Below are 26,838 nucleotides of genomic sequence, written 5' to 3' on the forward strand. Positions count from 1 at the left end.
GCCTCCTGACCCCCACGAGACTTGCCAAAAGTCCAGCGGGGGCCCGGAAGGACCCTCCTGCCGTCCAATCTTTTTCGTCTATGGCCGCCGCCATTTTTCGGCGCCATTTTGGAAAATGGCGCCGGCTGAAGACGACAAGATTCAGGAGCAGGAGCCCGTTCCGGACCGCTGCCGTTCCGGACCGCCGCTGGACCCGCAGGTTATTTAAGTTATTGGGGGGGGGGGGGGGGTTCGGGAGGGTGGGGGATTTAATTTAAAGGGTCGGGGGTGGGTTTTAGGGGGTTTTAGTGTGCCGGCTCACGATTCTAACGATTTATAACGATAAATCGTTAGAATCTGTATTGTATTGTGTTCCATAACGGTTTAAGACGATATTAAAATTATCGGACGATAATTTTAATCGTCCTAAAACGATTCACATCCCTATTATCTCTTCATTTTGTATTTGGTGAGGATCTGTCTGTGTTCTGCATGCATGACTAAGGTGAGGAATTCTGCTAAGCAGACTTGTGGTGTGGCCCCAACTGATTTGCATGGATGGAATGAGGGTCTACAGCTTTGTTTACTTACTGCTGGTCTAGAATATGCTCTATTTCTTAGTTATTTAGGAAAAATGTGACATTTATTTTGGAGATATTTGGGCTTAATTTTGCGGGCTTCAGAGTTGACTTGGCATGTTCATGCATGTGCTGCAGAGAAAATGCACAAGGGTGTCAGATACCCCGTGGGCCAGTTTAGAAAAGACTGATATTTTCCTGCAGTTTTCCCCTGCCTGTAAATGTTAACTGGGTACAACAAGCATCACTTTGCAATCTCAATTTATGAAGAGGCCAGCCCTGAAAAGACATGCAGTTTAGTTCCACCCTTTAAGAAAAATGTGCACTTGAGCAGTATATTCTACAGAGTAATTTAGGATTGGATTTTATCTAATAGCTCTTGATGGTACTCATTATGTAAGACAAATTATGGGGCATTGCCAGCCTGGTCTCCTGAGAGCACATATTGCAATAAGTAAGGTATGGTTTTGTTATGCTTAAAAGAATTTAGATGTATCAGATTGCACGACCTATATGAAAGCTTGCATCTATTTAAGGAAAATGTCTAATAATAAATACATCTTAATAAAATTGTATTTTCAAGCAGGCATTTACACTGGATTGCATTTCAATCTCAATTCAGTTAGAGGCATCTATGCCTAAAATCAAAGTACATCAATTCCTAGTACTATTTGCAAGAAAAATTTTCAGTAGGTTGGACATGACAGTTAAAAGCTCCCAGGACACAATCATAAGCAGAATCAGTGCTACCACTCTGGATGACTGTTCAGGTCTTCATGCAGCAATGCTAGATGAGCAGATCTTGAAACCTACTAATTACATTTTCAAAGGGGTCATGTACGGAAAATTAGCACATGCGCAAATAAATAGCCCATATCCATGTACATGCTATTTTAATAACATCAAAATTATAGGGATTTTTGGGTTGGAGCACATTTACCTGTGCAAAAAAGGGGTGGTATAGATGCGTTCCATGGCGGGGCAAGAAGTACAGAGGGAAGTTGCTATTTTATAAGAGATTTACATGAAGACAGGCAACTTATTCACAGAATTTTACATGTTAACTATCTAGCACAATTGATATCAGACTTCATCTCTTGTCTGCTGTTGGGTGGGAGGTCCAGGTGACCTGAGGAAGTTCAGGATGAAGAACTGGAGGGCTTCGGTGAACTGGAGACATACTGGGTGACCTGGTAGAAGTGTCAGCAAACTGGTGATTTCAAGTACACATGCATGTTTTAAAATATACCATCTTCCTGCATATAAATCAGGGTTTTACGCATACATGTTATTTTTTTTCACTTGTAAAACTTGCACACATATGTTTATAAACTTGATAGAGAAAGTACATGCTTTCCTGAGAAAACGGTCAAACCACTTTGGTATAATGTCTGGAAGAAATGAGGACACTGAGAATTTATTTATTTATTTATTTGATGTGTTTTGTATACTGTCATTGTTGTGGTCCCGACCGCCCCCCTCATGTTCGGCGTCAGGCCTGCTTACCATCTCTTCAGTTCTCGCAGGATTCCACTAGGACCCGGGCTCGACAGGGCCTCCGCCCGAGGAGTTCTCACGAGGAGGGCGCCATTACAGGCCTGCCCCTGCCTGGCATCGCGCACGCGCGAGGAGGCTTCTCTTAAGTGCACAGCACCCGGAACCCCGGCTCCTCCGCCTCTGCTGATGTCACGCCCCGCTCCAGATTTAACCGGCGTCCAGTCCTCCACTAGACGCCTTGCAACGAGGTTCCCTGCTGACTAAGTTGCTTCCTGTTCCTGTCCTTGCTTGCTGATTCTCGTTGTCGCTTTGGTTCCTGATCCCGGTTTGCCTAACAGACTTCTCTGCTAGCCTGCTTCCTGCCTTGACCCCGGTTTGCCTAACGGACTTCTCTGCTAGCCTGCTTCCTGCCTTGATCCCGGTTTGCCTAACGGACTTCTCTGCTAGCCTGCTTCCTGCCTTGATCCCGGTTTGCCTACGGACTTCTCTGCTAGCCAGCCGCCTGCCTTGACTCCGGTCTGCCACGGACTTCTCTGCTAGTCAGCCGCCTGCCTTGACTCCGGTTTGCCACAGACTTCTCTGCTAGCCGGTCGCCTGCCTAGACTCCGGTTTGCCACGGACTTCTCTGCTAACCCACCGCCTGCTGCTACTCTGGTCTGCTTCGCAGCCCAGCCTCCAGTTCACCGCTGGATCAGACTCCGCCTACCTCTCTGGCCTGCCGGCCAGCCAGCTACCTGCCTCATTCACCGGTAGCTCTCCCTGAACAATCAGACCTCTCTCCAGACCACCCACAGACTTGCCCTCTCTGGACTACCTTGACTACTCTAGTCCCCAGGGCCTGGGTCCCTACGTGCCCCTCCCGGGGGGATTCCAAGCTCCGGGTATTCTTGCCAGGCACTGACTCCGCCCCCCGGTCTGCTCTGTGTTTTACCTGCAGGCCGGCCCAAGGGTCCATTTCTTGCCTTACCACAGCCTGGTCACAACAGTTTGCAAGGCCATGGACCCGGCAGAGGCCCCCACTCTACAGGCCATCCCAGGAATGGCGCAACGCCTCCAACAACAACAGCATTGTATTGACACCCTTGCTGCCACCGTGGAACAGCTGGTCTCCCGCCTGGAGACACCACCGCCGGTCCCACCTCCAGCTCCGCCTCCCGCTCCGGTCCCCAGCTCCGCGTCGGTAACCCAGTTGCCTGCTCCGACTCGCTATGCTGGGGACACCAAAGCATGCCGAGGCTTCCTGAACCAGTGCTACGTCCGGTTCACCCTGCTGCCGGCACAGTTCCCCTCGGACTCTGTCAAGGTAGCTTATATCTTTTCGTTACTGGATGGTAAAGCACTGGACTGGGCTTCTCCCATGTGGGAACGGCAGGACCCCCCTTCTACATAACCTCCAGGAATTTGTCCTTAACTTCCGCCAAGTTTTCGACGACCCTGCTCGTCAAACCACAGCCGCCTCTGAACTTTTGCACCTCAGGCAAGGGGTGCGTTCGGTGGCGGACTATACTATAGACTTCCGCACCCTTGCCTTGGAGGTCGGTTGGCGGGACGACTGCCTTAGGGGGATCTTTCTTGAGGGCCTGTCTAGTCGCATCAAGGATCTCCTGGATGACCTCAATGATCTAATCGACATAGCTGGTAGGCTGGACCGCCAGTTACAGCAACGAGACAAGGAGACGCACTCCTTTCGAAGGTCTCCTCCGGCCTCCCAGGCTCACGCCCGGCCCATGGTACCCAGGGCACCACCCGCTTCCTCCACACCAGGGGAGCCAATGCAACTGGGCAGGTCTCCGTTGTCCGCGGAGGAGAAGAGGAGACACCGGACCCAGGGCCTTTGTCTCTACTGCGGAGGAAAAGGACACTTTCTTGCCAGCTGCCCGGAGCGTCCGGGAAACGACCGTGCCTAGGTCATCCTGAGGAGCTACTCCTAGGCTATACGGGCTCAGCTCCTCAATGCACCATACCGGTGAAACTCAAATACCCCGGAGGGGAACTTCAGACTCGAGCCTTCATCGACTCCGGGGCCAAGGGTAACTTTATAGTAGCGGACTTGGTGAACCAGCTGTCGCTACCCACACGGCCCAAGGACCCTCCTCTGCGCCTTTTGTCTATCCGAGGCACCTTGCTTCCTGGGACCATCTCCTGCTGTACGGATCCCATTGACTCTCCAGACCGGACTGCTCCATTCGGAGGAGATCTCACTACTAGTTTTGGAATGGGCAGTACATCCCCTGATCCTCGGACTACCGTGGCTGCGCCGCCACTCCCCTGTGATTCAATGGGACACCCTCCAGTTGACCCAGTGGAGCCCCTTCTGCTTCACACACTGTCTGCAGATCCCGCGTCCTCCGTCTTTGATCCAGCTTTGTTCGTCCCTCCTACTGCCAGAGCCGTACCAAGCCTTCACGGATGTATTCTCCAAGGAGATGGCTGAGATCCTTCCTCAACACCGACCGTTTGACTGTCCTATCGATCTGCTCCCCGGTACCACTCCTCCTCGGGGCCGGGTATACCCATTGTCCTTGCCAGAGACAGCCGCCATGTCCCAGTACATTGCTGAGAACCTTGCTAAGGGCTTCATTCGCCCCTCTCGGTCCCCCGCCGGGGCCGGCTTCTTTTTTGTGGGAAAGAAGGACGGCTCACTCCGCCCTTGTATTGACTATCGAGGCCTAAACGCCATTACCACTACCCACTTCCGCTGACCCCCAAACTCTTGGATAGGCTCCAAGGGGCCAAACTCTTCACTAAGCTAGACCTCCGAGGGGCTTACAACCTCGTCTGCATACACCCCGGAGATGAATGGAAGACTGCCTTCAACACCAGGGATGGGCATTACGAATACCTGGTGATGCCCTTCGGACTTTGCAATGCCCCGGCAGTCTTCCAGAACCTCATGAACGAGGTCTTGCGTGAGATGCTACACTCACACGTCATCGTGTACTTAGATGACGTCCTGATCTTTTCCAAGGATCCATAATCCTATCGTCGGCATGTCGGGCAAATTTTACAAGCCCTAAGGGACAATCACCTTTACGCCAAGCTGGAGAAATGCGTCTTCGAGGCAGAATCCTTACCCTTCCTGGGGTACATCATCTCGTCCACGGGGTTCCAGATGGATCCCGAGAAAGTCTCTGCCATCACGAACTGGCCCCGCCCGGTTGGCCTCAAGGCTCTACAAAGGTTCCTGGGGTTTGCTAATTTTTACAGACACTTCATCCCGCACTACTCCCATCGAGTCGCTCCCCTCACTGCTCTGACCCGTAAGGGGGCCGATGTCAAGTCCTGGCCCGACACTGCCATCGAGGCCTTTGCGGATTTGAAAGAAGCATTCTTGGCCGACACCTGTCTCCGCCATCCGGATCCTGCATGTCCCTTCATAGTAGAAGTAGACGCCTCCAGCGTTGCCGTCGGGGCAGTTCTCAGCCAGCACTCCGCATCGGGCCAACTCTTACCCTGCTCATACTACTCCAAGAAGTTCTCGCCAGCCGAGGCGAACTACTCCATTGGGTATAAAGAACTTCTAGCCATCAAGCTTGCCTTCGAGGAGTGGAGGCAATGGCTCGAGGGAGCTAATCACCCGGTCACGGTGTATATCGACCATAAAAACTTGGAGTTCTTATCTCAAGCCCAACGCCTGAACCCCCGTCAGGCTCGGTGGTCCCTGTTCTTTAGTCACTTCGACTTCACTCTACACTACTGCCCTGCGGCAAAGAACGTCCGGGCCAACGCCCTGTCCCGGTCCTCCTTGTCCGAGGAGGATCCAGAGCCTCCCCAGTTCATCCTGGACCCTGACAAGGTCCGACTGTCAGCCATGACCGTGCTCACACAAGATAGAACCGTGGTTCCCTGACGCGATCGAGTGAAGGTTCTGCGTTGGGCCCATGACTCTCTTACAGGGGGCCATGCCGGTCGGGAACGAACATTAGAGCTCCTTAACTGATTCTACTGGTGGCCCAACGTCCGGCAGAACGTCTGCACCTACGTGAATTCTTGCCCTACCTGTGCCCAACAGAAGCCCAGTCCAGGACTTCCGTGCGGCCTCCTGCAACCTCTCCAGATTCCCACGGAACCATGGACCCATCTCGCTACGGATTTCATGGTCGACCTGCCGCCATCTCACGGAAAGACGGTAATCTGGGTCACCGTGGATCGCTTCTCCAAGATGGCCCACTTTGTGCCCTTGCCCAAGTTGCCATCTGCCCCCGAACTGGCCCTTCTCTTCGCACAACACATCTTCCGAATCCATGGGCTCCCCCTGGACATCGTCTCTGACCGGGGGCCCCCCAATCACGCTCGATATTGGAGGGCTCTCTGCAAATGCTTTAAAGTCCAACTCAGCTTCTCCACCGCCTTTCATCTGCAAAGCAATGGACAATCCGAGAGGATGAACCGCACCCTAAAAACCTTTCTGCGCGCCTTCATTAACGAAAGGCAGGACAACTGGACTGAGCTCCTACCCTGGGCCGAGTTCGCGTACAACAACCAGTGCCATGCCACTACCGGAGCTTTGCCCTGCCAGGTGGTGTATGGAAAACAGCTCAAACCTCCGCTACCTATCACCACACCCAGTGCCTCTCCAGCCGCACAACTCACCGCTCAGCAACTACAGACTCTCTGGCAAACCATCCAGGCCAAGTTGGGCGCTTCTGCCACCTCAGCCAAGCAAGTGGCCAACCGCCATCGACGACCTGCCCCTGTGTACCAGCCCGGGGACCGGGTCTGGCTCAGTACTAAAAACATCCACCTGAGACTGCCCTCAAGGAGATTCACGCCCAAGTTCTGTGGACCCTTCCGGGTTGCCGAGAGGGTGGGCCTCGTCTCCTATCGATTGCGGTTACCATCCTCCCTGCGGATCCACAATGTCTTCCACGTCTCGCTGCTAAAGCCTTTGGTTCTCTCTCGCTTCCACCGCCGACTCCCAGACACTCCTGCTACACCCATAGCCGAGGATCCCACGTTCCAGGTACGTGACGTGGTCGACGTACGTTTCTGCAATCGAAGATGGGAATACCTCCTAGCCTGGGAAGGTTGCGGCGATGAGGATAACACCTGGGAGCCTGCCCGCAACATCCTGGACAAGTCTCTCCTTCGGCACCCTGAAAAGCCTGGTCCTCTGAAGAGGGGTCGTAAAGGGGGGGGGGGGGGTACTGTTGCGGTCCTGACCGCCCCCCTCATGTTCGGCGTCAGGCCCGCTTACCGTCTCTTCAGTTCTCGCAGGATTCCGCTGGAACCCGGGCTCGACACGGCCTCCGCCCGAGGAGTTCTCACGAGGAGGGCGCCATTACAGGCCTGCCCCTGCCTGGCCTCGCGCGCACGCAAGGAGGCTTCTCTTAAGGGCACAGCACCTGGAAGCCCGGCTCTGCCTCCTCTGCTGACGTCACGCCCCGCTCCAGATTTAACTGGCGTCCAGTCCTCCACTAGACGCCTTTGCAACGAGTTCCCTGCTGACTAAGTTGCTTACTGTTCCTGTCCTTGCCTTGCTGATTCTCGTTGTCGCTTTGGTTTCCTGATCCTGGTTTTGCCTAACGGACTTCTCTGCTAGCCTGCTTCCTGCCTTGACCCCGGTTTGCCTAACGGACTTCTCTGCTAGCCTGCTTCCTGCCTTGATCCCGGTTTGCCTAACGGACTTCTGTGCTAGCCTGCTTCCTGCCTTGATCCTGGTTTGCCTACGGACTTGTCTGCTAGTCAGCCGCCTGCCTAGACTCCGGTTTGCCACGGACTTCTCTGCTAACCCACCGCCTGCTGCTACTCTGGTCTGCTTCGCGGCCCAGCCTCCAGTTCGCCGCCGGATCAGACTCCGCCTACCTCTGGCCTGCCGGCCAGCCAGCTACCTGCCTCATTCACCGGTAGCTCTCCCTGAACAATCAGACCTCTCTCCAGACCACCCACAGACTTGCCCTCTCTGGACTACCTTGACTACTCTAGTCCCCAGGGCCTGGGTCCCTACGTGCCCCTCCCGGGGGGGATTCCAGGCTCCGGGTATTCTTGCCAGGCACTGACTCCGCCCCCCGGTCTGCTCTGTGTTTTACCTGCAGGCCGGCCCAAGGGTCCACTTCTTGCCTTACCACAGCCTGGTCACAACAGTCATTCGGTTCGCCATCAGAATGGTTTACAGTGCTCGTGAAATAACATTGGTCTAATTTACTCTCAGTCTTTGAGACGTTATCAGGATAGTAGTGGGGTGTAAAGGTATGAACAGAAGACCAGGATGCAGTTTTGCAGATATTTTCAATAGGTATTTCTTGAAATAAGCATGGAATGAGCCCCAATCTATGGTCTTGTCAACCAAAAGTAGTCCTTCCCCAGTGTATTCTTGAGTGAACTGAAATATGTGTTTAATAATTCTGCCATTTCTTCATCTCTCTCTGTACATTGCTCCTTGTCACCTTTCGATTTCACTATAACACTTCAGGTCTTCCTTCTTTCTCTGATATATGTGAAAAATGCAAGGCCGGTGCAAGAGTATTAGGCACCCTAGGCAACCTTACAGCCTGGCACCCTCCCTCCCATGGACTTCCGAACTAACAGTTTAAAATTATGCATTTATAACACCAAGGTAAAAATATAATATACATTTTATTGTGATAATTATATGCACTACTGTGGTGCCAATCAAAAAACTTAAAAAGACTTGGAACCCATATGGTATTAAGCTATTCTAGAATGTTGGGTGTAGGCTTGGCTCTCCCATACCAAAATAGCATTAACTGCCAGCATTCAGTCAATGATAACCTTACCTATGAAAAGGCAACAGTGTAAATATTACAGACTAAAAACACCAATACACTTATCAGAAAAACAGAACAAGCCAAGCTGTTATAGATCTCTCATGAAATTGTTCATTTGCAGTATGATTTATGGCAGCGGTGCTTGGTGACACACTAGTGTGTCGCCAAGCACCGGCTGGTGTGTCGCGTGCTCCCGGACTCTCCCGCTGCTCTTTCTTCCCTGCTGCCTTTGCCGCCGGGCTATCAATACGTTCAAGCCCAGTGGGAATGGCAGCAGTGCTAAAAAAAAAAAAAGCTGTGGCACTTGTGGCTGGGCCTTTTCTTCTTCCCGCGCCTGCCCCCCCCCCCCCCCCCCGTGACCCGGAACAGGAAGTGATACGCGGTGTGCGGGAAGGAGAAAGAGCCGTGCCGCGTGATAAAGTAGCAGCGGCGGCTGCAGCATCGGCCCCCGAGCAATTGGAGCAGCCGGTAATAGGGAAAGGAGAGAGCAGCATGAGCCTCCCGTGGCCGATGGGATTCTACTTTCTTGGCTTGCGGGGGCTGGAGGAGGAGGCTGCTGAAGCTACCATTTGTGCTCGGGGAGGGGCGGGGAAGAGGAAGTGAGTGAGAGAAAGAAGCAGCCAGCCTGCGTGTGATTGAGAGCATGTGTGTGAGTGAGAGAAACTGGTCAGAGAGCTGATGTATGTGTGTATATGTGAGAGACAATGAAAGTGACTGCTCAAGGAGATGACTGATGTGTATGTGAGAGTGTGAGACAGTCAGGGATGTGACTGATGTGTGTGTGTGAGAGAGAAAAAGCATGGAAGTGAGAAATCTGGGTATGTGAGAAAGCATGGGAGTAAGAAGCCTGGTGTTGTGGGGGTGTGTGTGAAAAAGCATGGGAGTGAGAAGCCTGATTATGTGAGAGAGAGCATGGGAGCGGGAAGCCTGTGTGTGTGTATGCATGCATGAGCGGGAGACTGGTTGGTAAATGACTGTGTGTGTGAGAGAAAGAGACTGGTGTGTGTGAATGTGAGATAAAGAATGTGATTCAGGGAATGAGAAGCCTGTGCAGTGGAGGGCGAGCATGGAAATGAGAGAGAGACTGGTGTGTGTGTGTGTATGTATGTGTGTGTAACAGAGAGAAAGTGATTATGGGAATGAGAAGCCTGTACATCTGAAGAGAGTGAGCATGGGAGTGAGAAACCTGGGTGTGTGTGAGACACAGCATGTGAAGGAGAAGCCTGTATATGTAAGACAGAACATGGAAGTGGGAAGCCTGTGTGTGTGTATGCATGAGAGAGATCAGGTGACTGGTGTGTGTGTGTGTGTGTGTGAGAAAGAAAGTGATTATGGGAATGAGAAACCTGTGCATGTGAAGAGTGAGCATGGGAGTGAGAAACCTGGGTGTGTGTGAGACACAGCATGGGAGTGAGAAGCCTGTATATCTGAAAGAACATGGGAGTGGGAAGCCTGTGTGTGTGTATGCATGAGAGAGATCAGGTGACTGGTGTGTGTTTGTGTGTGTGTGTGTGTGTGTGTGTGAGAGAAAGAAAGTGATTATGGGAATGAGAAACCTGTGCATGTGAAGAGTGAGCATGGGAGTGAGAAACCTGGGTGTGTGTGGGACACAGCATGGGAGTGGGAAGCCTGTATATCTGAAAGAACATGGGAGTGGGAAGCCTGTGTGTGTGTATGCATGAGAGAGATCAGGTGACTGGTGGGTGTTTGTGTGTGTGTGTGAGAGAGAAAGAAAGTGATTATGCGAATGAGAAGCCTGTGCATGTGGAGAGAACAAGCATGGGAGTGAGAGACTGGTGAGTGTGTGTGAGACAGAGAAAGTGATTATGAGAGTGAGAAGCCCGTATATGTAAGTAGAACACGGGAGTGGGAAGCCTGTGTGTGTGTATGGCATGAGAGAAACTGTTCAGGAAGGTGACTGGTGTGTGTGTCAAAGACTGTTTGGGAGATGATTGGTGTGTGAGAGACAGAAACTGGTCATGGGGGCATGACTGGTATGGTGTGTGTGTGTGTGTGTGAGAGACATGGGCATTAAGGAAGAGGACCATGAGTATAGAGCTTAGCCTCTACTGCTGCTTCTGCTGTGTGCTACGGCTTGCATGGAAGAGGAGTAGGAGAGCTGCTGGAGGGGGTAAGTAAAGGTGGCTTTTTAAGTTTATTTTTCTTGATTGAATGCCATTTTAATTATTTAATATTTTGTGATGTGTTTGCTTTTTTGGAAATATTTTATTGGTGTTTGGAGAACTTTTAATAGTTTTTATGAGTTTTTAATTGTTGGATGTTATTCTGTTCATAGCTGTTTAGAAACATTTATTCTGCTTATTAGTATAGTTTTACAATTATTTCTGTGTGGGGATCTATAGCTGCTTGCTAGTTCTGTTTTCCTAATAAGAGGTGTATTGGTTTTTAGGGCCTGATTTAGTGTACCAGTGCTGTTTGAGTGTATTCCATAATACAGGTGTAACTGTGTGCGGATTAGTTTATGTGCATTACTACAGATCCTGGGAGTATGTTAGGTCGGTTCTGTGTCTGTTACCGAGATGAGATATTTTACTAGCATGTAAGAGTTTTATCAGTCTTATTTGTTGTATTTTCTCAAGAGGACATGCATTGGTGGTAAACTGCTGTCTTTTCATAAGTAGGGCTATTGAGCCTGGAAGTAGAAGGAGTTTGAGTTGCTGTTACTGAGATGACACCAGAACCAGAATATCTTTTTTGTAGGGTGAGTTGTATGGGGAATGTCATAATTCTGCTTTACATCCATTATTGTGGGTCAGGGGGGGTTCCCGTGGATGCAAACTGTACTTTTACATCTAGCCCCATGACAATCATGGGTCAGTGTGTCACGCATGTGAGAACCATCTGTCAGGTGTGTCCCGACAGAAAAAAGGTTGAGAACCACTGATTTATGGGATAGGGTGAAAAATCAAGGCAAAAACAAGTATCGTTTGAAAATAATTTGCAGCTTATCATAAATCACATTACAGGAAACTGAATAAGCTGAAAAATGAAGACATTTCTTTTTTTTACTTCTTATAAAGCTTTTCTTTCCTCAACCATATGTTAATTGAAAGACAGAAGAGCCACAGGTGCTGAGCTGTTTAGATGGTGAGAATGGTTTGTGCAGGAGACATAATTTCTTCTAAAGATAAGATAACTACTGGAATGTTAACAGGCTGAATGCAATGACTGGTCGGTTTCCTGAATTTTATTTGCAATAAAAGGAGAATGATTTGTTATTACTTTGCGGTATGTAGTCGTTTTAATGCTCTGGGAAACAGTGTTTAATCATTTGTTATGCTCCCAAACAGCACTGGATTATTATTAAAATATACACCACCATGACTAGATGCTATTCTCTTGCAGTCGACTATGCTGTAGAACAAGCTCACCAAGGAGTTTTCTTCAACCAAGGACAATGCTGCACTGCAGGCTCTCGAACATATGTTGAGGAGTCCATCTATGAGGAGTTTGTTCGAAGAAGCGTTGAACGTGCAAAGAGAAGAATAGTGGGGAGTCCTTTTGACCCAACTACTGAACAGGGGCCACAGGTGAGAGGATAGCTCCTCTGCATGAAATGTCTTGCTTATTTCAGCTAGTAAGATCCCCTAACAGAACAAGTCCTTTTTACAGCCTTTTCTTTTCACCATGGTTTTCTGCTCTTTGTATTTTGATCTGGGGCTTCAGTAATTTGCATTCATGGTAAGGCCATTGACTGATCGGCATCTAGATATGACCTGTAGATTTTATTCATTATTATCTACATCTGGCTGCCATTTTCTTTGAGTCAGTAGAGGGAAGCAGGAATTTAGAGAGGAGAAAAGATTCTGCTCTCTCTCTCTTACTTTATATTGCAGACATTTATCTTTACGAACATTTTGTCCATGCAAAATGTATGCATCTTTTCTCTTTTTTTTTTCTTTTCAGACGGATAAGAAACAATACAATAAGATCCTGGAACTCATCCAAAGTGGCTTAACTGAGGGAGCTAAACTAGAATGTGGTGGGAAAGGATTGGGCAGAAAGGGATTCTTTATAGAGCCAACTGTGTTTTCCAATGTCACAGATGACATGCGGATTGCCAAGGAAGAGGTAAAAATATATAGGGAACATGGGGATGCATTCACACTGTCTTAAATTGGGTACTATTTACTTTTAGTAATAACAATTTTTACAAGTATACCTTAATGAAGTCTTCTAGTTCTGGACAAAATAGATACTCTATATTTAGAAATGAAAAATCAGTTACGGAGTTTCTTGTGGTTATTTCTAGGGGTGTGCATTCATTTCCTACGTATTTGTAATCTGCAACGTATAGGGCCATATTCGTTGTATTCGTAGGGAAGCGAAATGCATCGCGATTCCCCATGAATACAATGAATCTTCGCCGAATTATTCGGCCGTCTAAAGGAGCCAATTTAAACAAACCCCCCACCCTCCTGACCCCCCCCAAGACTTACCAAAACTCCCTGGTGGTCCAGTACGGGGTCCGGGAGCCATCTCCTGCACTCACACCCTCGGCTGCCGGTATTCAAAATGGCGCTGATAGCCTTTGACCTACTATGTCACAGGGGCTACCAGTGCCATTGGTCAGCCCCTGTCACATGGTAGGAGCAATGGATGGCTGGTGCCATCTTGTGCTCCTACCATGTGACAGGGGCTGACCAATGGCACCGGTAGCCCCTGTGACATAGTAAGGGCAAAGGCTCCAGTAGCCCCTGTGACATAGTAAGGGCAAAGGCCCAAATGCAGGAGATCGCTCTCAGACCCCCGCTGGACCACCAGAGGATTTTGCCAAGTCTTGGGGGACCCTCCTGACCCCCACAAGGCTTGCCAAAAGTCCAGCAGGGTTCCAGAAATGACCTCCTGCACTTGGGCCGTCGGCTGCCAGTATTCAAAATGGTGCCAATAGCCTTTGCCCTCACTATGTCACAGGGGCCCCTGTGACATAGAAGGTCATCCCCTGTGATATAGTGAGGGCAAAGGCTATCGGCTCCATTTTGAATACTGGCAGCCGATAGCCTTTGCCCTCACTATTTCACAGGGGCCGACGGTCTTCACTGTGTCACACTATGTCACAGGGGCTGCTGGTGCCATTGGTCAGCCCCTGTCACATGGTAGGAGCACAAGATGGTGCCGACCATCCATTGCTCCTACCATGTGACAGGGGCTGACCAATGGCACCGGTAGCTCCTGTGACATAGAAGGTCAAAGGCTATGGGCGCCATTTTGAATACCGGCAGCCGAGGGTGTGAGTGCAGGAGATGGCTCCCGGACCCCCCCGCTGGACCACTAGGGAGTTTTGGTAAGTCTTCGGGGGGGGGTCAGGAGGGTGGGGGGTTGTACTTAATTCAATTTTAGCCAGGAAACGAATAAGAATTAACGCATGTACGTATTGGGGGCCCCCCTTGCCGAATGCAACGTATCTGCCCCCCAACGAATACGAATCCCGAATGTAACGTATGGCGTCCCTCTGCACATCCCTAGTTATTTCTGTCCAGTGATAATTATGGAGCAAATTTATTAAAGGGTTTCTGCCATTTTATGTCTTTGCGAGAAATATTTACTACATCTGGACCTATAAATAGGTATGTTTAAAAAAATTAAAGTTAAAGCTCTGATTCGTGACCTGAACTTTGGCACCTCGTTTCAGTGAACTGTTTCTCAACCACATGTATCCAAGCGGCTATAACAAATTGGGCCAGCTCAAATATAATTAACTTGACACCAAAATTGCTGGATGTTTCTTAGGAGCTTGCTTTATTTTTTGAGCTAAATAGTTACTAAACAGTAGAACAGAACACAATTCCATGATATTGCAAATGAAATTATAGTAATCTCAGGGTAATCTCAGGGTTCCAAGTTCAGATTCAATTCAGCAGCAAAATATGAATAAAGCATCGTCGGTACTAAATTGTCAGTGAGTTCTAGCAAATGATCTCTGAATAGATCATCTTTTTGTTAACCCAGCAGTTTCCTCCTGCTCCTTTGGGCTTCCAACTCAATCAGAACTTGTGTTGGGATCTGGCGCCAGGAGCTTTCAGTCACAACTACCTGGGTATTTGTTTCCCTATATTATATCCCCTCCCAAATTATTCTAGTTCAGTCATTACAGTGACGGCCCTCGACCGGGGAACATGCACCAAGGCTTCTTCTGAAACCCTGCACTCATGGGTCTAAATCTGGCGACAAGGTGTCACAATTGTGCAATGACTATGACTTTCTCCTCCCCATAGAGGCGGCAAATATTGCCTCCAATGCTTCCTCGGCCTCCGCCAGCACGGGGAGTAGAAGGACCTGAGCCGGGATCAATCCCAGGTTCTTCCACATGCATAGCACTGCCACCGGGCCAGACCCAGATCAACTTCTCCTCTGAGCAGCTATGACTATACACGTCACATAGAATCCCATCCCAAATATGGATTTTACTTATTCAGGCCATAGGACGGGCATCTCAAAGAAGAATAGTTATGTGGCTTTCACTTTCTCCCAGCACAGCCAGAGTCTTCAGACATGATCATCTTTCCAGGAAAGTGGCTATGCTTCTTTTAGCTGTATAATAACACTGAGATAATTTCTACTTGCCAGTTAACTGGCTCCATTGACATTCTGGATCCACTTCAAAATCATAGCTCAAAAAGCAGAACTTTACCCAGTTGAGCCCTTTCTCTCACCTGCACCCACAGAATCTGAGTGAGTCAGAGAACCCCCTTTCCCAGTGCCCGATTTAGGTTTTTGCCACCCCCTGGGTACTGCTGGGACTGTTACTTACCCCTCCTGTAAGGTCAGACCACATAGAGCAGAAGGTCTTAAGGTATAGGACCCACAGTTTCCTGCAGCAGCTCAGAGGTAGATTCTGTGGCAAGAATGAACAAAATTCTGAAGTACATTGGCAAACATTTCCAAATAAAGTGGTTTGGCAAACTTGCTTGTCTGTATAATAATTTATTTTGTATTTATTGGGTGAGGGAAAGGGATCTCGAGGAAGGGAAGAAAAAAAGATGAGGGGAGAGGGCCAGGGATAGAGAGAGGGGAGGGAGGAGGATAAGGAATAAGGTGAGAAGAATGTGAGATGACTGGGAGGGGAGGACCAGGGATGGGAGATGGGGAAGACTGAGGAAGAGGGGAGGATCAGGAATCTGGGATGAGGAAAGGAGGAAGGGCAGGGAGGGAGGTTCTGGGATTAAGGAAGGTTAGGAAGGAGTAGGAGGGGATCACAGGAGGCAGTATTGGGAATTAGGGGTTTGGTGGGAGGGGGGGGGGGGGAGTAGTTCCATGATCTGGGGAGAAGGAAAAGAAAAGGTAGGAAGGAAGGAAATTTCCAAAATCTGGGGGATAGAATCTGAGATCAAGGGAGGGGGAATCTAAATTCCAGTGGAGGAAGAGGAGATTTCTCTATCGTGCTCCAGTCCTGTTCTCCCTTGCATTCCCCTTCCTCTTTCTAATCTCATACCCAGCAGGACTGAAACATACCTGCACCCAATCATTAAGCACCAATCCCTTTTCTCTCACACAGACGTTGCTCCCCTGCTCCCCTTTTCCACACTCACAGATACCCCTCCATGTTGATCCTCTTTCACCCCCCACTTCTTCTTCTCACCCCCTCTCAGCCTTCCTAGCCTCCTCAAAATGATCCCTCTTCTCCAGGCTTAATCCCTCCCCTCCTGTCCCTGAATGACAGGAGGGGGGAGGGACTGGATTTGGTAGCAGAATGGCTCTTCTTTAATCACCTGCTCCCCTCCTGTGTCTGATGAGAGGAGGAGAGGATTAGGGAGCAGAGTGCTCTGCTCTGTCTGTTCCAGCCTCAGACCCTCTCCTCCTGTTCCCTGAGCATGAGCTAGGATAGGAAGGGAGGGGCTAGACTGGGAAGCAGAGGGCTGTTCTCTGCTGAGTGAGTCTCAGCTCGTCTGGGAAGCAGCAAATCTTCAGTAAGCCTGCTGCCAACCCAAATCTAGACACAGGCCAATTTATATATTTATTTGGCTTTATGACCTGCTTTTTTAAGTATGAAATTCACCCAAAGCAGTTTACAATGCATTAGAATAACAGCATGCGTGCTAAGGTTACAACAAAAAGGAAACTAGCAGCTAAAATCACATTTTAGCACTGGCAACAAGAAAGGACTAAATTCTAGATCAAAAAATAACAACTAAGCTCTATAAACAACACAGTAGAAATACTAGTGACTTCATTCAGAAAATAATAAAATTGTAGCAATATGTTTCTTTGTAGTGCACTGCTCAAAGTTTATCTATTTTTGGACTTTGCGTTTTCCTGCCATGAGTCAGTAAAGATTTATTTTGAACAACAGAGCTGGTGTGGATATGGACTTTTTTGAGGAGCTTGACTGGTGTTGAGGAAGAGCTCCCATGAGTATAAAACCCTAAGGGCCGTGTAAAGAGTGACCTTTTCCCTCCTAGGCAGGAACCCTGAAAGGTCCCGGGGCCTTGTGTGGTTTGTGGCCCTTCCTGTGTGTCCCTGTGCCTAAGAGCTGACCTGGGATGGGGGCTACATGTCTGTTGCTCCCCCCCCCCCCCTTGCTCTGGACTATGAATTACCCCTATGCTTGGGGTGGGGAGTACCACATGAGAAATTATATGGTATATCTTCTGGTTCGTAGCCTGAGTGGGGGGCGAGACAGGGTCCTGGTCATCCTGATACCACAATTCTGTGCCCTTCCCAAACAACCTCTCACTTGTGGCACCGCAGACCAGATAAAATCATCGCACCAGAATAAAACAGTAATTAACCCTTTTACTAGTATTGCTTTAAGTAGACAGTAAATCCAACCAGAACAGTAGTGACATACCCAGAGAACTTGAGGTAAAGACAATTTTTGAAAGCTCTGTACTTCACTGCCTTTCACCCTCCCCCACTTTTCTCTGTTAGCGTTTCCTATATATATATATATATATTTATATTTACTATCCATATGAGTCTGTTGGTTGCCTTGGCTAACAGGCCATACCCAGAGTTATTTTTGCACTGCTTGATATAATAAGGGTGAAAGGCAGTGAAGTACAGAGCTTTCAAAAATTGTCTTTACCCTGAGTTCTCTGGGCAGGCTAAACAGCACAGCCCTTTTCCCAACTTGTTAACACTGTGAGTGCTGGATGCTGGTTCTTGCAGAACATTTGTCATTCACAGGAGAGCCCACTGGAAGTTTGACATATTTTTATATTCCTTCCTCTTGGCTGTGGCAGCTTGTCAATCTGCAGGATTGAAAAACCCCTTTTGGCAGGTCCAAAACACATCACTCAGATCCAGAAGCAGCTCAGTCCACACTGTAAGGCTCTAACAGATGATATGCTCGTGGGAGATGGAACCTGATTTTTAGTCGCTTGCTACATATGGAATGAGAATGAAAGAAGGGACACAAAGAAGAAAAAGCAATGGGCCATTACTTTCCATAAATGGTGACCTTTTCTTGTTAGAAAGCTCACCATAGCTTTTCTATGATTTTACTGATTGACATTACTACGATCACATAATTTTGATAAAGAGGGAGTCATTGCAGCAAGTAAAGAAGACAGATGTAATATAAGGATTTGTTTTCAAAGTTGGTGTTACAAATTAAGATTGTGTTTGCTGCAGATTTTTGGGCCCGTCCAACAAATTCTGAGATTTAAAACCATGGATGAAGTTATAGAAAGAGCCAACAACTCTGATTTTGGATTGGTTGCTGCCGTCTTTACAAATGACATAAACAAGGCCCTGATGGTTTCCTCAGCCATGCAGGCTGGGACAGTTTGGTAAGGCTGATAAACCATTCACTTTGAAACTGGTCATTGTCTTATAATGTTTAACAGGTATTCAAACCAAGAAAAAATATGGCCACCAGTCTTCACTGCAATAGTAGTGGTCATTGTCAGAGAACATTTTCCCATAGACAAAGAATGAGACACTGTTTCAAAAAGAACTACGCTGCGATTGTTTTTCTTCATTAAAAATAGATGAATGATGACCACACTGGCATGGAAAGGGTGAATGGCTTAGCCTGGTGGCCCTGTGGCAATGCTAACTTACTATCAGTCAATCAAGCCAAACAAGTCCAAGATAAAAGTAATCCAGGGACTTAGCAGGAGAAAGCCCAAAGAACAGCTATGTAGTCACCTGGTCATATACCTGAAGTAAATTATGTAGGACCTACACTAAAACAGCTTATAACACAAAACTGCCTCTTGATTAAGGTCCAACTTTATTTTATTCAGCAATTATTATTTGTTTATATTTTTAAATTTTTGAATTTTTCCTAAAAAAAATTCTCTAGCAATATCACTTTAGGAGAAGGTGAGCGATAACTTTCAATTGTTCCAACCAATGTCTAAAGATATGTATTGGTGCCAGAAAATTGACCTTTAACAATACTTAACTTGCCAACAAGTTAAGGGAGTCTATGTAAAGGTGTGCATGTGCCAGACGTAGAGGAAGCCAGTGTGAAGTGGCGTGTGTTGCAAGAAACAGAGAGTTTCTGTGTGAGGAGGTGTATGAGAGAGAGACAGAGGGAAGGTGTGTGTGTGTGAAAGAGGGAGCCTCTCTCTGAGGGAGTGGGTGTGTGTGTGTGTGAGTGAAAAGACTGTGTGTGTATGAGAAAGTGACGATATTAGTGAGAGAGAGGGAGAGAACCTGTGTGAGGACATGTGAATGAGACAAGGAACTTGTGTATGTGTGTGTGTGAGAGAGGGGGCTTGACTGAGTGAATGAGGTCATGGGTATGTGAGGGAGAGAGGGTATGAGAGCAAGAGAGCATATGGCGTGTGGCAGAGTGCACTTGTATGGGTGAACCTGTATGTGTTTCTGTGTGAGAGAGAACGAACATGTATAATTATGTGAGTGTATATGAGACAGAAAGAAGAAAGCTTATGCGCAACAACCCCGCTTCCCACCCCATCAGTTAATCCCCAACAATCTCAGGGCATCTGGAAATCAAAAGTTCCCAGGTATGGTGAATGGTTCATTTTATATCCTTGTTAGTTTTAATCATTGGGTGTTAATACTTAATGTGTGTGCTGTTTTTTAATTTTTGTTTTGGAGTTAGAATACTGTTTTGTTATTTTTATGAGTTTTTAATTATTGAATGTCATTCCATTTGTCTTCTTTTTTTGAAATATTCATTTTACTAGTATGGCTTTGCTATTATTATTGTTTTATATGTCTTCATTTTATTATTTGATATTTTATGAAGAATGCTAGTGTTTCTGTTTTCCCATTGTTGTGCTGCATCCAGAGTCTAGTGTCATGATTTCCAGTTCAGTTTTTGTCTGCACAGTTTTAACTTTATCTTATGGTCTTTTTATTCTGTATTTGGTGAGGTTTTTATCTGTGTTCTGCTTGTGTAATCAAACTTCAGGAATTCTGCTAGCGAGTAGTTTCTGTGCAGAGTTCTATAGCAGTATATCCGTAGGTTATCTATTCTCCTGCTGCTTAACAAGCTTATGTAGAGCCACATGTGACAACATAGTATAATAATGTGCTCCAGTGGTCAGACTCACAACAGTTTGGAAGACACCACACGGCTTTCGTGCCCTGGCCATTGCTTCAAATGTGGCTGCTTCTTTCTCTGTGGTGCTAGCACCTCTTCTCTTTGTTCTGCACCCACACAGTTGAAACAGCTCATGTATAAACCCATGTAGCTGTGGATAAAGAGAAGAGATGCCAGCAGCAGTAGAGAGTCCGTCTCCTTAAAGGTGCAGGGGTGCATTGGCCGGCGCCAAATTCAGTGCCGCTGACCTGGGAATACGTGCGCTTTTAAAAGAGCCTACTAGCTACAGCCAGCTTTTGCCTGAGTTGCATTTCCTACCCAGAGGCCAGCCCGGGTGATTGTAAACTCAAAGCCAAAAGAGAATGAAAATCATATTTAGTACTAAATGTATTTTTCAACAAATTATTTATCTAGTATTTGAGATATATCAGCAGTTTCATAGTTGTCAGGTCTGTTTATCGCTTTCAGCTATCTACAAAAACATTTTGCCACAGGCACAGAATAGGAGAAGGAACATCTATTGAAAATAGACCCCATGATTTCAGTGGTACATATGCTAATAGCTGTTTATTTTTCAGAACAGCTGTTCTGTGTCTTACTCATCATTCTCTTGACTTTCTATCCAAATAGTAAACGCTCATATCTTTATCCTTACTGTCTTCTGCATTTCACAGGATAAATTGCTATAATGCCCTTAATGCTCAGAGTCCTTTTGGAGGGTACAAAATGTCTGGCAATGGGAGAGAAATGTAAGTAGTATTTTAAACTCTTAGTTTTTTATTTTATTTTTGTCTTAGGATGGCTTGGATATCTCGAAGTTGCCAACCTCTGAAATCCACAGTTAAATAAACTGATGTAGCTTAATATTTTAAAATGTTTTAAAACTCATTTTTCTTTAATTAAATAAATTGGGACTGATTTTTTAAAGAGCAACTGAATGGCCAAGATAGAAACTAAATTTAGCTGGGTTTCTTTAGGATGAAAATTTTCTTAAATCTATCTGGAAAAACTTAACAGGCTAGACTAAGCCAGCTATTGCTGCGCTCAGAGATGGCCAGCTGAAAATTAATTTTCAGCTGCTGGGCTGCCAGCAAAGCTAGCCAGATAAACTTATCCGGAATATTCAGCAGCATGGTCCTACCACTGAATGTACCCAGCTATATCAAAGTTAGCCAGATAAGTTCATCCGGCTAACTTTAGCACTGCTCTCATGCAGTCCTAAAGCTATCTGGTTAACAGGTCTATCCAGTAAAGTGCGGCCGCGTTTACCCCGCTCCTAACCCGCGTTCTACTCACTTTCCAGCCGCGTTAGCCCTTCCTGCGATCCACAATCCCCTTTAACCTACTCTTACCGCGTCCTTAAATCCCCGGGTAACCCCTTCCGCACGCGGCATGTATATTAAATGTAAACGAGCGAATTAGCTATTCCCTACCATCCAGTAACGCGCGCCCCGACTATCGCTATTTTACCCTGCCGTTTTGCCGTGCGTTTAACCTGCTAACTTGCCGCCTACCCTTACCCCTGCGTTAGAGGCAGGGGAAAGGGTAGGCGGCAAACTTTCCCCCAGCCCCCGCTCTCCTGCCCTGGCCCGCGTCCATGGGTGCTGGTCTCCGGGGCAGCCCCAGTCCTCTCCCCTCCTCCCGAAGCAAAAAAAAAAAAAAACGAAAATAAAAGTAGCAAGAGAGCGAGGGGAGAGAGGACGGGCAATCCTACGCTCGGGATTGCCAGTCCCCCCTCCCCTCCTCCCGAAGCAGGGCACGAAAAGCAGCCTTGCTCCTGGAGGAGGGGAGGGGGGACTGGCAGTGTAAAGCGACGAAGCGACTTACTTTTCACGTCACACTTCACATGCCGTGTGACGTGGACGTCACACGACATGTGACGTCACGTCTTGAGTGGCCCAATTGCAAGAGCAGGGGCCGCTTTCGCCCGTGCAGGCGTCCATCTTCGCGGGCAGCTGGAGGCAGGAGAGGGGAGCCGCGGTCGTCCTCGCCAATGTCTGGAGGGGGGCTGCAAAAAGTAAGTCGCTTCGTCGCTTTACACTGCCAGTCCCCCCTCCCCTCCTCCCGGAGCAAGGCTGCTTTTCGCGCCCTGCTTCGGGAGGAGGGGAGGGGGGACTGGCAATCCCGAGCGTAGGATTGCCCGTCCTCTCTCCCCTCGCTCTCTTGCTACTTTTTTTTTTTTTTTTCCGTTTTTTTCCACTTTGGTTGCTTGCTTCGGGAGGAGGGGAGAGGGCTGACAATCCCGAGCGTCGGAGAACTGTCCACTTCCTGGTACCTGTCATTTCAAATGTCATTTGAAATGACATTTGAAATGACAGATACCAGCATGGCCGTGAAGCGTTAGGCCCACACAGCCAGGTTACTGTATAGGCGCTCTATACAGTAAAATGGGTTGCGCGGGCCTAACACTTCACGGACGCTTCTTAGACGCAGCTTGCATTTGCAAGCTATTTACATACAGGATCGAGCGGTAGGTGAGCTGCACTGTGCGTGCGGCAACCGCGGGTGCGCCGGGCACTAACGCAGCTCTTCCTACCGCTCGGTACTGGATTGACCTGTAAGTTAGGAGTAGCCTAATGGTGGCAGCAGTGGGCTGAGAATCAAGGAAAGGAGGGCTCAAATTTTGCTGCTGCTCCTTGTGACCTTGGGCATGTCACTTCATTGCGCCAGGTACAAACTTAGGGGCCTATTTACTAAAGGTTTTCTCCCATTTGTGTCTATGGGGAAAATGCTCAGTAAATGAGGACAGGGAAATACCCACAGTACCTGAATGTAATCTGCTCTGCAGTGGCTGACCAGTCACAAAAGGTGGAATATAAATTAAATTGTGTTAGCCAGATAACGTTGGGCAGAAAAAGTGGCAGGATTTTTAAATCCTGTGGTTTGTCTGGCAAGGTATGAACTTAGCCAAACCACTTTAAATATTGACCCCTGTGTGTTCCCCCTCTCACCCCAACCAAACTCTGGGGGTCATTTATCAAAATGTGCTAAGGCGTTTTCACATGCGATAGCACCATATCGTATGGTGCAATGCAAATCCGAAAAAGAGGAGGAGTTAGGGGCGGGTTTACCAGTTTGCGAAGTCCTATCGCACAGACAATTTTAGCTACACCTCTTTCAGTAGTGTTAAGCCTTGCGATAGCTTGTGTTATGGGGTTCACGCATTTCATGATGTCTCCTGAAAGGCCTGTTTCAGTAGGTTTGGGGCCACTTTGACATTCAACGTGAGACATACGAACAGAACAGTGGTCTCTTGTGAAGATTTGATGGCCTTCGGAGAGAGGAAACTCACCCAAAGATGAGATTTATGCAATGTTCTCTCCACCTAGCTTGATGTGAGTCCATCAAGAGACCACTGTTCTGATGTGAGTCCACAAGAGACCACTGTTCTGTTCGTATGTCTCACGTTGAATGTCAAAGTGGTCCCTAACCCCCTACACTAATACCTAAACCTCACCTCGAGTTACTAGGTGGGCCTCCCATAGGGATATTAATACCTATCTAGGGATAGGGCATTATGGCTAGTCTCTCTCTCTCTCTCTCTCTCTCTCTCTCTCTCTCCCTCCCTCCCTCTCTCTCTCCCTCTCTCTCTCCAATACAGTAAAGCACAGTTACCCTGCTGTTTACTCACAATTTTCCCACATAAGTCTAACTCGCAATTCACTATCTGTTTTTACCGTCCGCCCACGGCATGTATATGTATGTAAATGATCCGATTAGCTATTCCCTCCCATACAGTAAAATGTGCCCCGACTATCGCCTTTTTAACCTGCTATCTTGCCGCATCTTTAACCTACTAATTTACCGCCTACCCTGACCCTTGCATTAGTGTGGTTCACTGGTTGCTCAGCATATTCAATTTAAAGCTTTAACCTTGGTATTTAAGGCTCAGCATGATCCCATACATTCCATTCCACTGTCTGTATTCACAAGAATGTAATTATCTGATTCTACCACCAAAAGCCACCCAGTCCCAAACCAACCCAATCCACAGAAAAAAAAATGCTTCTCGCTCTTAGCCGCCCAGTCCCAAACAAACCCAATCCACAGAAAAAAAAATGCTTCTCGCACTTAGCCGCCCAGTCCCAAACAAACCCAATCCACAGAAAAAAAAATGCTTCTTGCACTTAGCCGCTCAGTCCCAAACCAAACCAAACCAACCCAATCCAAGCCCCAGCAGAGAAAGACGAAATTTCACAGTCCCAAACTTTCCGCCAGCTCCCGCTCACCTGCCCTGGCCGTGGCCACGCAAGCCCCCAGCAGCAGCAGTAGAAGTAGAAGGGTGACGAGAGAGAGCGGCTTCAGCAGCCCCGCCGGCAAAGATGAATACGTGCACCCCTGTAGGTCCAATATGGGAGCTCAAGGCAATGAAGGCGCATGCGCACACGCCGTGACCTCTGACGTCCAGCCGGTCACGGCATGTGCGCATGCGCCTTCGCTGCCTTGAGCGTCTATATTGGACCTACAGGGGTGCACGTATTCATCTTCTCCGGCGGGGCTGCTGAAGCCGCTCTCTCTCACCGCTCTCTCTCGACGCCCTTCTACTGCTGCTGCTGGGGGCTTGCGTGGCCACGCCCAGGGCAGGTGAGCGGGGGCTGGGGGAAAGTTTGGGACTGTGAAATTTCATCTTTCTCTGCTGGGGCTTGGATTGGGTTGGGTTGGTTTGGGACTGGGCGGCTAAGTGCGAGAAGCATTTTTTTTCTGTGGATTGGGTTGGTTTGGGACTGGACGGCTAAATTTCGTCTCTCTCTGCTGGGGCTTGGATTGGGTTGGTTTGGGACTGTAGGAGAACCATCCACTTCCTGGTACCTGTCATTTCAAAAGTCATTTGAAATGACATTTGAAATGACAGGTACCAGCGCACCCAGGATACTGTATAGGCGCTGTATAGCGCCTATACAGTAAAATGGATTGCGCTTCATGGACACGTGTTGGACGCGGGTTGGACGCGGCTTGCATTTGCATGCCATTTAAATACAGTATCGAGCGGTAGGTGATCCGAACTGTGCGTGCGGCAAACACGGGTGCGCCGGGCACAACGCACCACTTTCTACCATCCCTTACTGTATCGGCCCGGTATTCATTAAAAATGGTCCCCCAGGCCTCTGTCTCCTGCAATGACCCCCAGTATTTGAGAAAATGGTGTTATTCTTTACTACCTCAAATAAGTGATTTCCAGGGAATCTGGGGGTTTAAATGTGTATCAAGCTCTATGAATACAGATTTGTTATGTTGGTTTCATTTATTGATTCCTACTACCTTATCATAAGTGAGACATAAGAATCATTTCAGTTTAAGTGGCACCATCAGTGTATACACTGCTGCCCAGGGTGTAGTGACATTTACGTTTATTTTTCCAGCTTTGCAAAACAGTTTCAAACTGCAAAATAAAATTGCATCCCTTGCAGAATGCATTCAAAATCAGCGTGCTAAAAGATAAAATGGGCCCTTGCATTGGCTTGGCATAGTGGCAGTGTGTCTTCCCCCATGCAGGTCTAGGGAACTGGAATTGGAGTCTCCAGGCTGAAATCCTGTTGCACCAGCAAGTCAATATTTAACACTCTTTGCTGTCTTTATGGCCCATGCAGGGGCATGGCTTTAACCGAATTCCTCGGTTTCGTTTGTTTTGCAGGGGTGAATATGGATTGAGAGAATACACAGAGTCAAAAACGGTGACAATCAAGATCCCGCAAAAGAACTCCTAAAAGAATAGCAGTTGCTGCCACTATATATTAACTTCAGAGAGACCAGGACTCAGGAAGAAAAGTGCTGTACAGTCCATACCTGTATGTGTATATACAGTATGTGTGTATGTATATATCTATATCCAGAGACACACACACACACACACTAACAAATTTAGACTAAACACATAGAGCCTGAGTTATTAAGAGCTTCCTACCTCGCCTTTTTTTTGTCCCTGGCTAAAACCCTTGATAAATCAGCTGTATACTTACCTACCTAAAGAACACAGAGGCTCTACTGCTTTCATGACCCTAACTGATGCATTTCCAGCTGCCCTTGTATTTGGAAACTCTTGGTTTATGTGACGATTAAATGCACTTTATTTTTGCACACCAAACAAGAAGGTGCTTGATAGCCGAGAAGCTGGCTTTCCGAACAGGCGCGACTCTGGCTATGCTTTTGTTTATTCCTGACTCCTTTCAATACTGCTCAATTCTTGCAGAAGCCTGCTTACGCCACATAGACAGGGCATTAAAGTTTCCAAAAAAAAAAAAGAGAGAGAGTTGTATTAAAAGCATCAAAATAGGAAATCATTTTGCATAAGGAGTTTCAAACAGCTCAGTCGCTATATATGAGCAGCAGAGTATTGCATGATAAAATATAAAGACGCATAACAAATCTTGAAGAACCAAGGCCGGTGATACGAGGTTACATGAGCCTGAACGGAAAGAACCGCCTGCAGTAATGCACTCCACAACATTTCCTTTATAGACTTTGCTCCTTTAAACATTTTGTGGTGGGTGAAATCCTGAGTCTCCTTCTGGACACAAGCCTATTCCACTTTTTCCGCCAGCCAACAGGCTTACTTGGGGTTTAAGCTAAAAGGGCG

General features: G+C 47.8%; 1 protein-coding gene across 1 annotated transcript in view; it reads left to right on the top strand.

Moving 5' to 3' along the window:
• The window catches only part of ALDH1A2 (aldehyde dehydrogenase 1 family member A2), a 177,241-nt gene extending 150,671 nt beyond the window's left edge, over nt 1-26,570 (top strand). The window contains exons 10-14 of the mRNA XM_029574784.1: nt 12,149-12,333; nt 12,710-12,874; nt 18,377-18,534; nt 20,939-21,013; nt 25,897-26,570. Coding sequence (XP_029430644.1) covers nt 12,149-12,333; nt 12,710-12,874; nt 18,377-18,534; nt 20,939-21,013; nt 25,897-25,969 — 656 coding nt within the window. The 3' untranslated portion in view covers nt 25,970-26,570. The remainder of the gene's footprint in view (nt 1-12,148; nt 12,334-12,709; nt 12,875-18,376; nt 18,535-20,938; nt 21,014-25,896) is intronic.
• The last annotated feature ends 268 nt before the right edge of the window (nt 26,571-26,838 follow it).

Source organism: Rhinatrema bivittatum, chromosome 13, assembly GCF_901001135.1.
Source record: "Rhinatrema bivittatum chromosome 13, aRhiBiv1.1, whole genome shotgun sequence".
Classification (NCBI taxonomy): domain Eukaryota; kingdom Metazoa; phylum Chordata; class Amphibia; order Gymnophiona; family Rhinatrematidae; genus Rhinatrema; species Rhinatrema bivittatum.